Genomic DNA, 14,367 nt, shown 5'->3' with positions numbered 1-14,367 from the left:
TAGTCAGTATTAATCAAATGCAGAACAAACTAAAAAAAGTCTATACTTTGGGGACCAAATGCATGACATCAAAATTGCAAAAATTTAACTCAAAGAAATGCTGTTTATAATTGTGATGATTAAAGACAAACAGTGCTGCTGTATCAGCCTGCTACACAGGGAAATGAAATCCTTTAAAGCCCGACAGTGCAAGAGACATCGACTTTTCTGTCATTCTAGCACAGATGGGCTCCTCAGATGCAATCGTTTTTGTCCAGAACCTAAAAGGTTCATCAAAGGCTTAGCTAGCGTTCCAGCTGCAAGCAAGAGAGTGACATTACCATCAGCCCACGCAATGTCAATGTCTGACACGTCAGACAGTTAGCTATTTTGGATTAATCATCAAGTAAGTGATGTGGCCAACGAGACAGCAGGGAAGCACAGGGTAGCAAAAGGTAAAAGAAAGCAGATGCTTTGATATGTTAAGCATATAACTGTAGATATAAGTATGCTCCTAAGGGACCAGTTTGCCAATAATCAGGCTGATGTTAGACTTATACTAAATATTTAATATCAGCCAGTTTTTTTTCATCACCAAAATGATGCTGCTTCTCCCCCAAAGGTGCATTTAATATCTTCAATAAAAAAAACAACAGTGAAGCTTTTGTAATAATATTCAAAATAACTTTTGAAAAAATTGTTAACACTGAGCAGAAGATTACAATAAATGTCCCAAAGCTGAAAACTTGTTGCATAAGTTGCTTGTTTTGTTTGAAATACCATTTAAAACCCAAATATATTCACTTTTAGAGGACAAAGAAAAGCATGAAATTCTCATGTTTGAGAAACTGGAGGCTAGTAAATTTTTGGCATTTATATACTTGAAAATTGAGTTAAACAATCAATTAATTAGAATTGATGATGATGATGAATTAACTGATGAATCGAAAAATTGTTAACAGCTCACAATATCTCAATTCATTCAGCCTCCATTTACTAACAAATAAGGTGTGTCAGTGTAAACTGATTTGGTTACAGCAACCATGAAACTATCTGCAGAACAGAGAAGAGCATGTTGAGCCTTAATCCCTCATGGAGGCCTTTATCACAGATGATAGAAGACTGTAATAATGGGAGCCGTCATGAATGTCCCATCTTTAATATCTGACCCAGCCTGCTCATGCCATCCTAGCATCAGACTGATTGATGGCTCTCTCATTAGCTGGGCTGCAATGGGTCCTTGTTCAAAAATACTTCACACACTCTTCGGACAGAGTGGATGAAGTTATGAGCTTCAGACCAAACTTCAGAGAACTTTGCCAGTTTGAATTTCTGCAAATAAAAATACCAACAAAATTTGGTAAATGACCCAATTTTTCTGTGTTTTTACAGGAAAAGCCATTAACAAAGTCACTACAGAGAGGAGAAGATCCTCAGTTTGACCAAGTAAGTACTGTGAAACACAGGTTACTAGAACCATCAGCAAACTGTCATATACTGAGATATTTCAGATTTTCTGATCATGTTTATTTATTTTGCTTTAGGTAAATATTTGAAATAGTAATTATTTTGTTATTTAGTTTGTATCACTACATTTTTCATAGATTTTCAATCATATAAAAAGTTAGCATGTTTCTCCTCTCACTATGAGCACACAGGCGAGTCGATTTTCACATCTCGAATACTGCTCTAGTGTGATGCACTGTAACATGAAAGGGCTGATGGGTGAAAGCCCTGCTCACATCCAAAAAGGTCTTTCAGAGCCAGTCAAGGGCAGGAGTGTTTACCTTGTGAGCTGGCACCGACTCTGTGCTAGGTGTGTCTAGCAGGTCTGTGGCTCTGCAGAGAAGGCTCTTTCACAGCCACAGGGGTGTGTTTGTGCTGCTGCGTGAGGCCATTCAGCAGCCACACAGAGCCAGGATTCTTCTCCAGCCTCGTGCTGAATGAAGGGCTCGCTGTGTTCCCCGGCACAACCAGACTCTCCTCCCTTCCTGTGTGCCCGGCCCAGCCCAGCCTGCCCGTTCCTTCCTTTCCCTCTCCCTCCCCCAAGGCTGATGGAGGCTGCCCCATGGGCACCTTGTCTTTCTGCACAGTTCCAATGAGAGCCAGCTAACTACTCACTCTCATCTCTCTATTTTAATGTACCATTGGACTTCAATCAAAAGCTGCCTCCTATTATCTAACTCCTTTCCTTTTTTTTTACAAGCATAAGAAACCTTACATTAAATGTAAACGAATACTCGTGTGCTGCTGTAATATTTATTGAAATTGCTGTACAAACAAACAAAGGAAACACTGATAGTCATCTCTTACTCTGGTATGTTAACTGCCTAAATGCAAACATTCATTAGCGCAATGTATGTCTCGTTCTCCCAGTTGATAAGCACCATGAGTTCTTTGGCTGAGTACTGTCTCCCCTCCATCCTGCGCACTTTGTTTGACTGGTACAAAAGACAAAACGGACTAGAGGAGGAGTTGCACGAGTACCGGCCAAGAGCCAACACCAAGTCCAAAAAGTGAGAATCATTAAATTAATTTCTTCATGCAACAATGTACCACCTATAGAACCTTATGAAGAAACAAAAGGTGAAACTCACATGCCCTGTTGCTTTTGTTCTTTGCTTTCTCTAACAGCGATGAGCAGCAGAGAGATTATCTACTTGAAAGGAGGGATTTGGCCATTGACTTCATCTTCTCTCTTGTACTTATAGAAGTTTTGAAACAGGTAACTCAACTCTCTCATAGAATTATTATATGATATAAAACTTACTTGATTTAATTCTGCTGCAATAAACTCATCATGGTTGGGGTTTTTTTTCTGAATATGTTGTTTTTGAAGATTCTTTATCCTGCTATTGTGTCTCCTGATTCTTAACTAGATGCCGCTCCACCCAGTCCTTGACAGTTTGGTCAATGAAGTCATTAACTTAGCCTTTAAGCACTTTAGATACAAAGAGGGGTAAGCTTTGGTCTTTTGCAGTACATTTCCTTCTTTCTTTTATTCTTTTCAGTTTTTTAAAGGTTTGATTTTCTTTCTCTTTTGTTGTTTCCTCACAGGTATCATGGTCCTAACACTGGCAACATGCACACTGTAGCAGACCTCTATGCTGAAGTCATAGGAGTATTGGCCCAGTCCAAGTAAGTAAAATGTTGAAAAGATCACTGCATCAGTGCATTCAGTTAACAAAGATGGAACCACAGTATGAATATTATTGAATGTTACTGTTTTCCTTCTCTCCATCCATTTCCTTTGGCTGTTAAATCTTTATTCACTGCTCTGTTGGCGTTTGGTGTCATGCCACATCATGATAGTGTGTTGCCATTCCTAATACCTTTCTGCAAAACATTCCCCGTTCAAGAGACTGGAACATACTGTAGGGACGACACACTTTTGGACAGGTCCCCTTCACACCAAACTAGGACTGGAAATTGATGTCTGTTTATTTGAAGTTTTCAGATCATTGCAGCAAGGAACAAACCCTTAAAATAGAGATATGGTTGGTGAACGCACTGCAGGCCTATTTTCCAAAGTGTGCTCTGCTTAATTTCCTTTAGGAGATACTTCACTGTGAGGCTTTTACAGAGATTTTTACTTTCCTTTGATTATAGGAAATTCAAAGGTCAAGAGTTTCGATGTAAACAAAAATGATTCTTATAGATCTCATTGGTTGTATTTGGAGTATCTTTAGAGAGACTGGTGTTATTTTAATACAGTTTATAAAATGTGGTTTCACAGACACTGTTTGTTTCTGTAGACATAATTAACAAACACTTTCTCTTCACAAGACCAAAATGCAGAAACAGCTGTATTCAGTTTCTTGCAAGTACAGTTCTAGCCACCAGGGAAGAGGTTAAGAGATGCTCATATGAGCTCTCATGATGAATTATCTTCTAAATTTAGACCAACTGAAGAATCCAATCTCTGGTTCAATTTGGGCAAGGGATCAGGTGCTAGAGGAGGAGTTCATCTTGGGGCACAGACTTGCAGTCTGAATATAGAGGGGATGATATTTTTGGGAGGCGTGCTCCCTGAGTATGTTGTCACTGTATGTACATGCGTCACGTCTGAGTAGAGACGTTTTTATGGAAGTGCTGATTTGGGATTTGTCTGAGTGAGCTATGCAGGCATGTCTTTATATAGAAACTCATTTAGTGTTTTTTTTTTTCCTTAGGTTTCCTGCTGTGAAGAAGAAGTTTATGACTGAGCTAAAGGAGCTGCGGCAGAAAGAGCAGAGCCCATATGTAGTCCAGAGTACTATTAGCCTCATCATGGGAGTCAAATTCTTCCGAATTAAGATGTATCCTGTCGAGGATTTTGAAGCCTCTTTTCAGTTCATGCAGGTACAACAGACTTCAAAAACTTCAAATGGCTTGCAAATGACTATCATTAACCAGCTTTATTCTATATTTTATCTACCATCATCTCAGTTATGATTATATGCTATATTCTATGGTTTCATGCTCTATTTCCTTCAATAATTTATTGATTTTGTTTGCATGTTAGCTTTAAAAAAATTGACACAAATACATTTAAGGCTCATTTAACCATTGTTTAGAGAAGTTCTCAGGATTGTCAGGATTTTTTCGACCTTGACTGTGTTTTTATTGGCATGCAGTTTGTGGATTACATTCAGTTTTGACCGTACAGTATCAGGTGTGTTTTCCTCTTAGGTGAATAGTTTCTTAACACTCTCCACATATATAGAAAGTGATATTAGTTGTTTTTGTGCATTAAGCCATGTGCCACTCTCTTTTATGTAGGAATGTGCTCACTACTTCCTGGAAGTCAAGGACAAGGACATCAAGCATGCCTTGGCTGGTCTCTTTGTTGAGATTTTAGTTCCTGTTGCAGCAGTAAGTTTTACCACCAATACAGATTGGGACATGCTTTATAGAATATTTTTGTTTTCACAGGAAAAGAGTGATACTCTGTAGAGGATGTCGTCTTGTCATGTGACTGTGTGTGATGTTCTTCTAGGCTGTGAAGAACGAGGTGAATGTTCCCTGCCTGAGGAACTTTGTGGACAGTTTGTACGACACAACCCTGGACTTGTCCTCCAGAAAGAAGCACTCGCTGGTCAGTTATCCTATAGAAAACAAACTGACACAGAACGTTGAGCCTGTTTGTGATTTACACCTCCATTTTCACTTTGAAACCCTCTGCTGCATGTTTAGATAGCCTGGATGCCTTTGGTCTCTGTGAATCTTCAAGTATTTCAAGGTCACTCTTACGCAATGTTCTCTTGCAATGTTAGTGTCCACACTAGAAATAAATTATGAAGGAAGACAGGCAACCATTTCAAAGCATAAAAAAGAGAAGTAGTGCAGTATATATAAGTGTGTCTGTGTCTTCAATAAAGCATTTCACCACAGCACTTAACAGTGAAATGGAAAGACAACAACCCTTATGGAACAGCGGCTTGCTCTTACAGTATGTCTACACTCCCCTGAGGCAGCGATTATGGCTGAAAGCCACATTTTATAAATGATGCATCATCAGCAAAAAGCATTACAAAAGGAGAAAACATAATTTTGTTTTCAAAAGAAAACTGGTTTATGTCTTAAATTACACTTGTGCGGATATGAGTCTAAGATAATACACAATTCCTCAAATTATCCACTCAAAAGACAACCTCAAAAATTAAATGTGGAAACTATAAATGTTCAGCCTATTTTTTAAGTCAGTATGAAGCTATTCTAACAATGCCGTGTATGATAACTAAGAGCTCTAAACACTTGCTGTTCTCTACACAGGCCTTTTACCCGCTGGTGACATGCCTGCTGTGCGTCAGCCAGAAACAGTTCTTCCTCAACAGATGGCATGTCTTCCTTAACAACTGCCTCTCAAATCTGAAGGTATTGTAACATGGAAAGCAGCAGTCGATAAGTTAGATCACAGTAGCCTTTATTTAGGACATGTGTAGAAAGGTCGGTTGTCTTACATAATATCTGACAACAGTGTACTTAATGCTTAAGGCAGTAATTATCCTAACTATCCTCCACAGCATTAAATATATTATATAAGCATAGTGTGATTACAGTAATGATATCTGTAGTTTTCCTGTTATATTATAGCCAACAAGAAACTGATTTGTCACATTTAGGCTGTAGTGTCACATTTACTACAATTTTTTTGTGGTTCTGTTGTTGACTTTTCTACTATCAATGTAATTTTATTACAGAGTAGAGACCCTAAAATGGCTCGTGTTGCATTGGAGTCCCTGTATCGTCTGTTGTGGGTCTACATGATCAGAATCAAGTGTGAGAGCAACACTGCAACACAGGGGTAAATAGTTTCACTTCTTATCCTCCTCCTTAGCGTGGTGACCTCAGCCCAAGAGGTCCCAATCTTACTTTTATAGATTTCTGTACTGTGGATGTTATTTTCAAGGGAGCATGAAGGAAAATGTCTCACTTTATGAACTTTTAGCACACTGATAAAGCCCATGGGCTGAAACATAAACCTGAAAACATTTTTTGGTATAAACAAGAAAGTAATTTTAAGAGAAAGTCAACCACCAAACCATCTCTCTTTGTTATTGATTTTACTGGTGTTTGGAAAAAGAGGACTACTTTGCTTTCAATGTACATGCACAAGAGTGTGGGCCTGGGGTCAGGCCTGCACCAGATTGTCAGTGCTGGTGGCCCACAGGTTTACCAGCAGCTTACAGGCATGATTATGAGCCTTGAGCCCACATGAGGAATCCCAAACAGGTCAAGCCAGATTTTTCAAACGTGTTTATTAGGCCCAAAATAAACTTGTCTTAAAGTAAACCTCTTTTCAAGCAGTAGCTTATCGTTATCTGTACAAAATGGGACAATTGTAATTTTACACAATTTCCATGGTTTAAATGAGTGTTAAACGAGTGTCTTCATAATTAATTATTTTTTCTGTGTCCACAGCCGCCTCAACACTATTGTGACAACACTTTTTCCCAAAGGATCACGCAGTGTGGTGCCAAGAGACATGCCTCTTAATATCTTTGTCAAAATCATCCAGTTTATTGCACAGGTAAACACAAGGATGTACTGTACTGTATTGTATTGAACAGAGGTCACACATTTCATGTAACTCCCAGTTAAAGCCAGTATACTGTACACTTATCATGACATCATGAAGTTTCTGAAATCCAGTTTAACACATTTTTTCTTCTTATTTCATTGCAGGAAAGACTTGATTTTGCCATGAAAGAAATTATCTTTGACCTTCTTTGTGTTGGGAAACCTGCAAAAGCCTTTAGTCTTAATCCAGAGGTACACAATTTACTTCCACTTATACTGGAACAAACAAAATCAGTCCAGTTCAGCTGTTGTACTGGTTAGTGGTGTAATAGAAATGAAGTTAGTGAGAGGTGCAACATGTTATTTTGATAATGAAAATTGTTAAATTGGCAATTTAAAATCACTCACGTTGTCATTTTTTAAGATGAGTTGATATTTCAAGTGATTACAAATATCTAGATCTTGTAAGATATTTTTAATCAAAGCATAACAAATAAGTAATTGTCATAATAAACAAAAAAATCCCTGAAATTAGAAATAGTTTGCTCGTTTTTGATTAAACTCACCAGATTTATTCATAGTACAGAAACTAAAAAGTCTTGTGGTTGAAATGAGAAAAAAACTAACTCTATTTTCTATTCCTCATCAAATTGTAAATATTATTTGAGTATCTGAGCTACTAGCAGTCAGATAAAATCCAATATGGACCACTACTTTGGCCCCCTGGACTCACAAACTTTATGTCACAGTATCTCACTCTCAAGCTTACTGCAGCAAAAAATATTAAAAATATGCCTTTAATGTCCCACTGCTGCAAGATCATTTGAGTTCCTAACTGCAGTAACTGTTGGTACAATTGATTTTCTGTGCTGAAGTGGTGTTTCAATTTCATTTTCAAAAGCCTGCCAGGACTAATAATCATGTAGAAGGTTTCAAAAGTTGATAACAAACCGCTGAACGTAAAATTTCTTTGCTCTGCAGAGAATGAATATTGGTCTGAGAGCATTCCTGGTCATAGCCGATAAACTGCAGCAGAAGGATGGTGAGCCTCCTATGCCTAACACTGGTTGCACTTTGCCCTCTGGGAACACACTCCGAGTGAAGAAGACATACCTGAGCAAAACACTGACAGATGAGGAGGCCAAAGTCATTGGTGAGCGAGAAAGACATGGTCAGGAATGTTGAAAATGTCATGCTTTTGAAGACTTACATAAGACCTTTAGCATCAATTTAGATGGACTTATTCTGATTAATAACAGTGTTTCCTCTTTCATCCTCGCCAGGGATGTCACAGTATTATTATCATGTGCGTAAGGCTATTGACAACATGCTCAGACACCTGGATAAGGAGGTGGGACGCTGCATGATGATGACTAATGCTCAGATGTTGAACAAGGAGCCTGAGGACATGATCACGTATGTGCACTCATTGCTCTGTCATCCTAACTGTCAAAACATTTCAAGTTGGCAAAACTCCAGAGTGACTCAGCACAGCAGTGTTAATTGTGGTTACAGTGTCATCATTAACCAGCCCTCAGCTTAAATAACACTGTATGACAATCCAGTTATTTGTTACAATGACTGATCAGTTTACACTTGCCAGTTCAACACATTGAAAGCAAGCTTTTGCATTTAAACTTACAATCTGATCTTTTCAGAGGTGAAAGGAAGCCCAAGATTGACTTGTTCAGAACGTGTGTTGCTGCCATTCCTCGCATCCTGCCTGATGGGATGTCAAAGCCAGAGCTCATAGACCTGCTCTCTCGGTGAGTTGCTGTCTTGGGGAAACCCCATTTATAGGGAAGACCAAGCCCTGGCAAGGTAATTAAGCTTGGAGATCTAATCAAGCGTCATTATTGTTTGTTTGGAAAGACTTCAAAGTTGTTGACAAATTTTCAAGTACCATGCAGGGTAATAACCTGAATTTCCTGCTACCCCAATCTGTTGTCTCAAACAGTGTGTTTTGTTGTTTACATCCCAATATAATGTCATTTTCTAAATAAATATATAACATATAATGGCCATGAAATGTGGACATAATACTGACTTTCTACCTATAATGTTATTGTAATTTTATATTTTTCTTTATTTTAGTACACATAAAATGAAGGGATAAAATTAAAATGCTATTTGAATAGCAATGGATAAACCCATCGTCTAATTAGAAATACATGTATTCAGATAAATCCATATATGTAAAGCCAGTAGTTAACAAAGAAGCACATCAGCCAAAAAATCATGAGGCGAAATTCATCCAAAATTATAAGCATAAAGTAATCTGGATTTACTTTATGCTCATGAGACTTCATTTGTCTGCTTTTCTTTTCCAGATTGACAATCCACATGGATGATGAGCTACGACTCATTGCCCAGAATTCATTACAAAGTCTGCTTGTGGATTTCTCTGATTGGCGTGACGACGTCCTGTTTGGATTCATTAACTTCCTGTTGCGTGAGGTCCAAGATACCCACCAGGGGCTGTTAGATACATCCCTCAAATTACTGCTACAACTGCTCACACAGTGGAAACTCACCCTGGCCGTCCCAGGGAAGAGCTATGACACTGCTAAGATACACACTGCTGAGGTACACACTTTTACCTTAAATATGAAGATGTTCCTGTCTGTTATGGCAGATTTTTGTGTTATTAAATAATAGTCAACACTCTAAATAGAAATTTAAAGTACTAATCCAGCAATGATTGCGATAAATCAGCTTTTGTCTTATTTTGATGTTTATGTCACAGCTGCTGCAGACAAGTTCAAATCTGAAGATACCTGCAGAGCGAGGTCCTCACTCCACAGTGCTGCATGCTGTAGAGGGTCTGGCGCTCGTTCTGCTCTGTTCCTGTCAGCTAAGCACCCGCAGACTGGCTATCTCCATCCTCAAGGAGATACGTAGTCTCTTTATGACCATCGGACTGTCTGAGGTAAAGTGAGAGAAACCAAAACTGAGGTGACAGAAATACAGTAGAATTTGGTAATTGAGTTTACAGACTGTGATTTTATACTCTGTCAAATGCAGGATGACGATAAACCAATGATTGAGATTATGGACCAGCTCAGTCCTGTAATCCTGGAGAGTTTTGTCAATGTTGCAGTCTCTGACACAGTAAGTTGTTTGTAATTTTTATTCTATGGCTTCACTCCAAACTAAACCTGGAGTCTCAATCAAGATGTGTCTGCAGTTTATTTGCTCATGTTTTACATTTCCTGGGATTTTTCTTGGAGTTTCTTCACCCTGTGTAATTTCATGTGACTTGACTTCCAGATAGAAAAGTAAGATGCTTATTACTTGTGTAAACTCCAGAAACTCAAGCCGCTTACATGAAAAGATCTCATGTCTTTGAGCTGTTTAGCCATGTGTGGATTCACCATCAAAAAATCATTGAGTCTGCAACAGAAGCTCAGTTTAGTTATTTAACATGTCAAAAAAAAATGAATGAACAGCTGGAAGTGAACAGCTGGTGGCCCTTTGACTTCTCTCATTTATGTAATCATCAAACTGACAACATGACACTGAGAATACAAATTTATTGAGAACAGAAAAATGCAGTAAATGTTCAATTTCCGCCTTCCTCATTTTTCACATTTAAATAACTCTTGTTAGGATAGTTACTTAGTCCGTCATGACCCCTGACCCTGATGTGCCACTCGCTGTTCACAGGCCGCCATGTCAGCCGGCCACCACGTGGACCTCCAGTGGCTTGTGGAGTGGAATGCGCTGCTTGTCAACAGTCACTATGACATTAGGAGCCCCTCGCATGTGTGGATCTTTGCCCAGTCTGTGAAGGACCCCTGGGTGCTGTGTGTGTACAGCCTCCTCCGACAGGACAACCTGCCCAAGCACTGTCCTACAGCTCTCAGCTACGCCTGGCCCTACGCCTTCACTCGAATGCAGATGCTCATGCCCCTTGTAGATCCAAAGTAAGTAACCTCAAATCCTGCAGTGAGATCAGGAGGGAACATGAGATCTCATCACTTCTTCTTTTTTTCTATTTTCTGCTTATCTTTACAAAGCATTCCTGTTTTAAGTATCACCACCTGATACTAGTCCCCCATTGCATAGTAAAACCTCTGAAGATCCTCTGTTAGTAAAAGCTTGGATAAGATTAACGATCTAATGATATTTACATTTTGTGTGATTCACCAGTAACCCAGTGTATGCAAAGAAGACCAGCACTTCTGGCAGTGGAGACAATTACGTAACCCTGTGGAGAAACTACCTGATCCTTTGCTTTGGGGTGGCCAAGCCCAGTATCATGAGCCCCGGCCATCTGAGAGCATCGACACCTGAGATCACAGCCGCCACACCTGACAGCGGTGTCAGCTACGATAACAAGGTAGTTGTCCTTGTCCTCTGGCCTTATTAATTCCCCTCAGTGCTTTGTCTCTGCAGGATCAGGTGTTCATACAGAGCTTGTTGACATTCAAACTCAAAGCATCAAATTACACTGCAGCTATTTTACATGAATGGAACAGGAAGCTGATATATTTTTAACTGTACAGACACTTATCTCCATGCGGCCTTGTGCAATTAGTGTGTTCAAGCAGCGTGAGAGGTTTATTTGTCTGACTGAGCTGTCGGTGTTTGATGTTTCAGGTTATCGGGAGCCCATCTGTGGCTTGGCTTCTGAAGCAGTTGGTGCCACTGATGAGGGCAGAGAGCATCGAGTTGACAGAATCATTAGTGCTGGGCTTTGGTCGCACCAATTCCCTTGTTTTCAGGTATATCAGAGAATGGTATTTAGATGTTCTACATGTTGCAGAAACAAACCAATTTCAATTAATGATTTGTTTCTTTAAACTTTAATGTATTTTTTATTATTGATACAAATTGTATTTAAGATGTATAATAGCTTTTTTTGACTGCTGATTTAAGCCGTAGTTTTGTTTTTCTCTCAGAACCAGTGAAATGGAAGTTAGAGCACAATCCATTATTTTCCATGTAATTAAAGTCCATGTTGACCTGTATTTGTGTGGATTTAAAGGAGAGATGAACAGAGGATTATAGTAAAGTGGTCCCTTGTTGCTGTTTACGGAAACATCTAAATAGTTTCCTAGAAATCACTTTTTTTCAGCTTAAATGGGTTTTCCTTAAAAAAAAATTACTTGCAACTTTGTCCACTGAATATTTATGCTAGTTGTTTGATTCTCATAATTAGTACAGTAGATTATATTTTCACTGTCTGCACACAGGGAACTTGTGGAGGAGCTACATCCATTGATGAAAGAGGCGTTGGAGAGAAGACCAGAGGTTGGTTGATTTTATTTGCAGCACAGTACATGATATAAGTAAAGTAGGTACCATTAGAATGAATTTGTTAAAGAAGTACTGTAGACAGTGGGCTGACCTCACTAGAGAGCTGACATGTATCAGAAAATCTCAGAAGGGAAAGGTGTTATCCATAGTAAGTAAGAGACTTTTGTCATTAAGGATTTTTCTTAATGAATTTTTTTTGTAGAACAAGAAGCGGCGTGAGCGACGAGACCTTCTGAGACTGCAGCTGCTGCGAATCTTTGAGCTGCTTGCTGATGCAGGCGTCATCAGTGACAGGTTAGTGTAGCACAAGTTGACACAACACAGCCCCAAGCTGGACAGTATCACACTCACAGTACACAAAAAGGGGAACTAAAATATCTAAGCAGGGTCATCTGGATATAATCTTGACTTTTTGCTAATGATATAACACCTTATAATTACTTGCTATATTAAAACTTTAATTTAAGAAGTTAATTTAAGTCATTTTAATAAGTGTTTAAAATATCATTGTCACATTCTGTTTGGTTTGTGATTTCTTCTCACTGGCGTCGCCCTGTTTTCTCTGTGACCCCACAGTACAAACGGAGCTCTGGAACGTGACACCCTCGCCATGGGCGCTCTGTTCCTGGAGTATGTGGATCTAACCCGAATGCTCCTGGAAGCTGAGAATGACAAAGATGCAGAGATACTCAAGGACATCCGAGCTCACTTCAGCGCCATGGTGGCAAACCTCATCCAATGTGTGCCGGGTAATCATAAAGATTCCTTCCATTAGCTCAGCTTGACAGTCCTTTCTTGTCAGACCAGACAATGCTGTGCAGGTCAGGCTGATTGATTACTTAATAAAGACTGTGTATGTTTTACATTTGTTTTATATGGACACCTAATACAATCCACCAATCCTTCTCATCCATTTGTGGATTGCGAATTACATAATGGGCTTCCATTTGGCTGAGGTTAGCACAGCACATGGAGCTCAAGACTCTTGATATTGATCTTGATTTGGACGTAGCCCAAGGGGAGTAGTTCCAAAAATAGTGCAGCTTAAGGACAGAGCAGGCAAGGACAGGTGATGACTCATAGGTTGCCAAGCATTCACAAGTCCCCACTGAATGACTAATGATCTGTCAGGGGACATCAACACCTGATTATATTGGAGAATGCACTTTTACTCATTAGTTTAAGCGTTTAAGATACTTATTTTTGCTGAGTCTTTGCATTCTAAACGAGCGAACCGATAACAGGCTTGTTTGTCTCCTACCCTAGTGCACCACAGGCGCTTCCTGTTTCCACAGCAGAGCCTGCGGCATCACCTCTTCATCCTCTTCAGTCAGTGGGCTGGCCCTTTCAGCATCATGTTCACTCCTCTGGACCGCTACAGTGACAGAAATCACCAGATCACAAGATATCAATACTGTGCCCTAAAGGTAAATCTGTTGTAGAAGGAGGCAGTAATGTTTGCGTTATATATCTATTGATTTCAAGCTCAGTCTAAAGTTGTGACCGCTGTATAAATGAGGAGTACATACAGGATAGTGAAGAATAACAGGGCACACAATACAAATCTGTTGTAAAACATGCATGGATTTCCAGCCATCTGAATTGTTGGTCTTTAAGAACTGAACATTAAACACAAAGACACATGCAAGATTTTATTAAATTTGTCATTCACTAAAAAATATTTTTTTATTTACAAAAGAAATGCTTGTTTGACTGACAAGAGCATATCTTATCCCTGCTAACTTTGAGATGATTTCTTAGTGTAATTCTGGTGTTGTAGACTTTTCTTTATCCACAAGACAAATAAACTCACATGCACAATCTCTCCTGAACTGTAGTATGTGAGTGTGCGCTCCATCCAGAAAATTCTGGTATCACCCACATACAATTTTTACCTTGCTCATCACACCGCTATCTTAGATTTAGTTGGTTGGTAAACACAGGTGCTGCAGTTTAATGTCACGTTATATGACTTCTGGAAATTCAACATGTACTACCAGCTACCAAACTGAGCTATATAAAACGTTGCCTATTGCAGCATTGAGCACCACCGCTGCTAAGTCAAATATTTAAGATCACTATGATTTAAAATGTTGACAACATTCACTCCTGCTCGTCCAAAGT

At 39.2% G+C, this 14,367-nt stretch overlaps 1 protein-coding gene across 3 annotated transcripts in view; it reads left to right on the top strand.

Moving 5' to 3' along the window:
• Nucleotides 1-14,367, top strand: part of frya (furry homolog a (Drosophila)) — a 47,919-nt gene that overhangs the window by 13,439 nt on the left and 20,113 nt on the right. For all 3 annotated transcript variants that reach the window (XM_044354820.1, XM_044354819.1, XM_044354821.1), the window contains exons 3-27: nucleotides 1,372-1,425; nucleotides 2,356-2,495; nucleotides 2,614-2,704; nucleotides 2,859-2,938; nucleotides 3,037-3,117; nucleotides 4,152-4,320; nucleotides 4,741-4,833; nucleotides 4,958-5,056; nucleotides 5,734-5,835; nucleotides 6,162-6,265; nucleotides 6,883-6,991; nucleotides 7,147-7,233; nucleotides 7,963-8,134; nucleotides 8,265-8,397; nucleotides 8,640-8,747; nucleotides 9,312-9,567; nucleotides 9,728-9,910; nucleotides 10,006-10,092; nucleotides 10,648-10,907; nucleotides 11,134-11,323; nucleotides 11,584-11,708; nucleotides 12,180-12,237; nucleotides 12,446-12,537; nucleotides 12,820-12,992; nucleotides 13,510-13,670. In XM_044354820.1, coding sequence (XP_044210755.1) covers nucleotides 1,372-1,425; nucleotides 2,356-2,495; nucleotides 2,614-2,704; nucleotides 2,859-2,938; nucleotides 3,037-3,117; nucleotides 4,152-4,320; nucleotides 4,741-4,833; nucleotides 4,958-5,056; nucleotides 5,734-5,835; nucleotides 6,162-6,265; nucleotides 6,883-6,991; nucleotides 7,147-7,233; nucleotides 7,963-8,134; nucleotides 8,265-8,397; nucleotides 8,640-8,747; nucleotides 9,312-9,567; nucleotides 9,728-9,910; nucleotides 10,006-10,092; nucleotides 10,648-10,907; nucleotides 11,134-11,323; nucleotides 11,584-11,708; nucleotides 12,180-12,237; nucleotides 12,446-12,537; nucleotides 12,820-12,992; nucleotides 13,510-13,670 — 3,207 coding nt within the window. The remainder of the gene's footprint in view (nucleotides 1-1,371; nucleotides 1,426-2,355; nucleotides 2,496-2,613; nucleotides 2,705-2,858; nucleotides 2,939-3,036; nucleotides 3,118-4,151; nucleotides 4,321-4,740; nucleotides 4,834-4,957; nucleotides 5,057-5,733; nucleotides 5,836-6,161; nucleotides 6,266-6,882; nucleotides 6,992-7,146; nucleotides 7,234-7,962; nucleotides 8,135-8,264; nucleotides 8,398-8,639; nucleotides 8,748-9,311; nucleotides 9,568-9,727; nucleotides 9,911-10,005; nucleotides 10,093-10,647; nucleotides 10,908-11,133; nucleotides 11,324-11,583; nucleotides 11,709-12,179; nucleotides 12,238-12,445; nucleotides 12,538-12,819; nucleotides 12,993-13,509; nucleotides 13,671-14,367) is intronic.

This window comes from Thunnus albacares, chromosome 6, assembly GCF_914725855.1.
Source record: "Thunnus albacares chromosome 6, fThuAlb1.1, whole genome shotgun sequence".
Lineage (NCBI taxonomy): Eukaryota > Metazoa > Chordata > Actinopteri > Scombriformes > Scombridae > Thunnus > Thunnus albacares.
The sequence above is the reverse complement of the archived record's forward strand: the minus strand, read 5'-3'. Positions and strand labels throughout refer to the sequence as shown.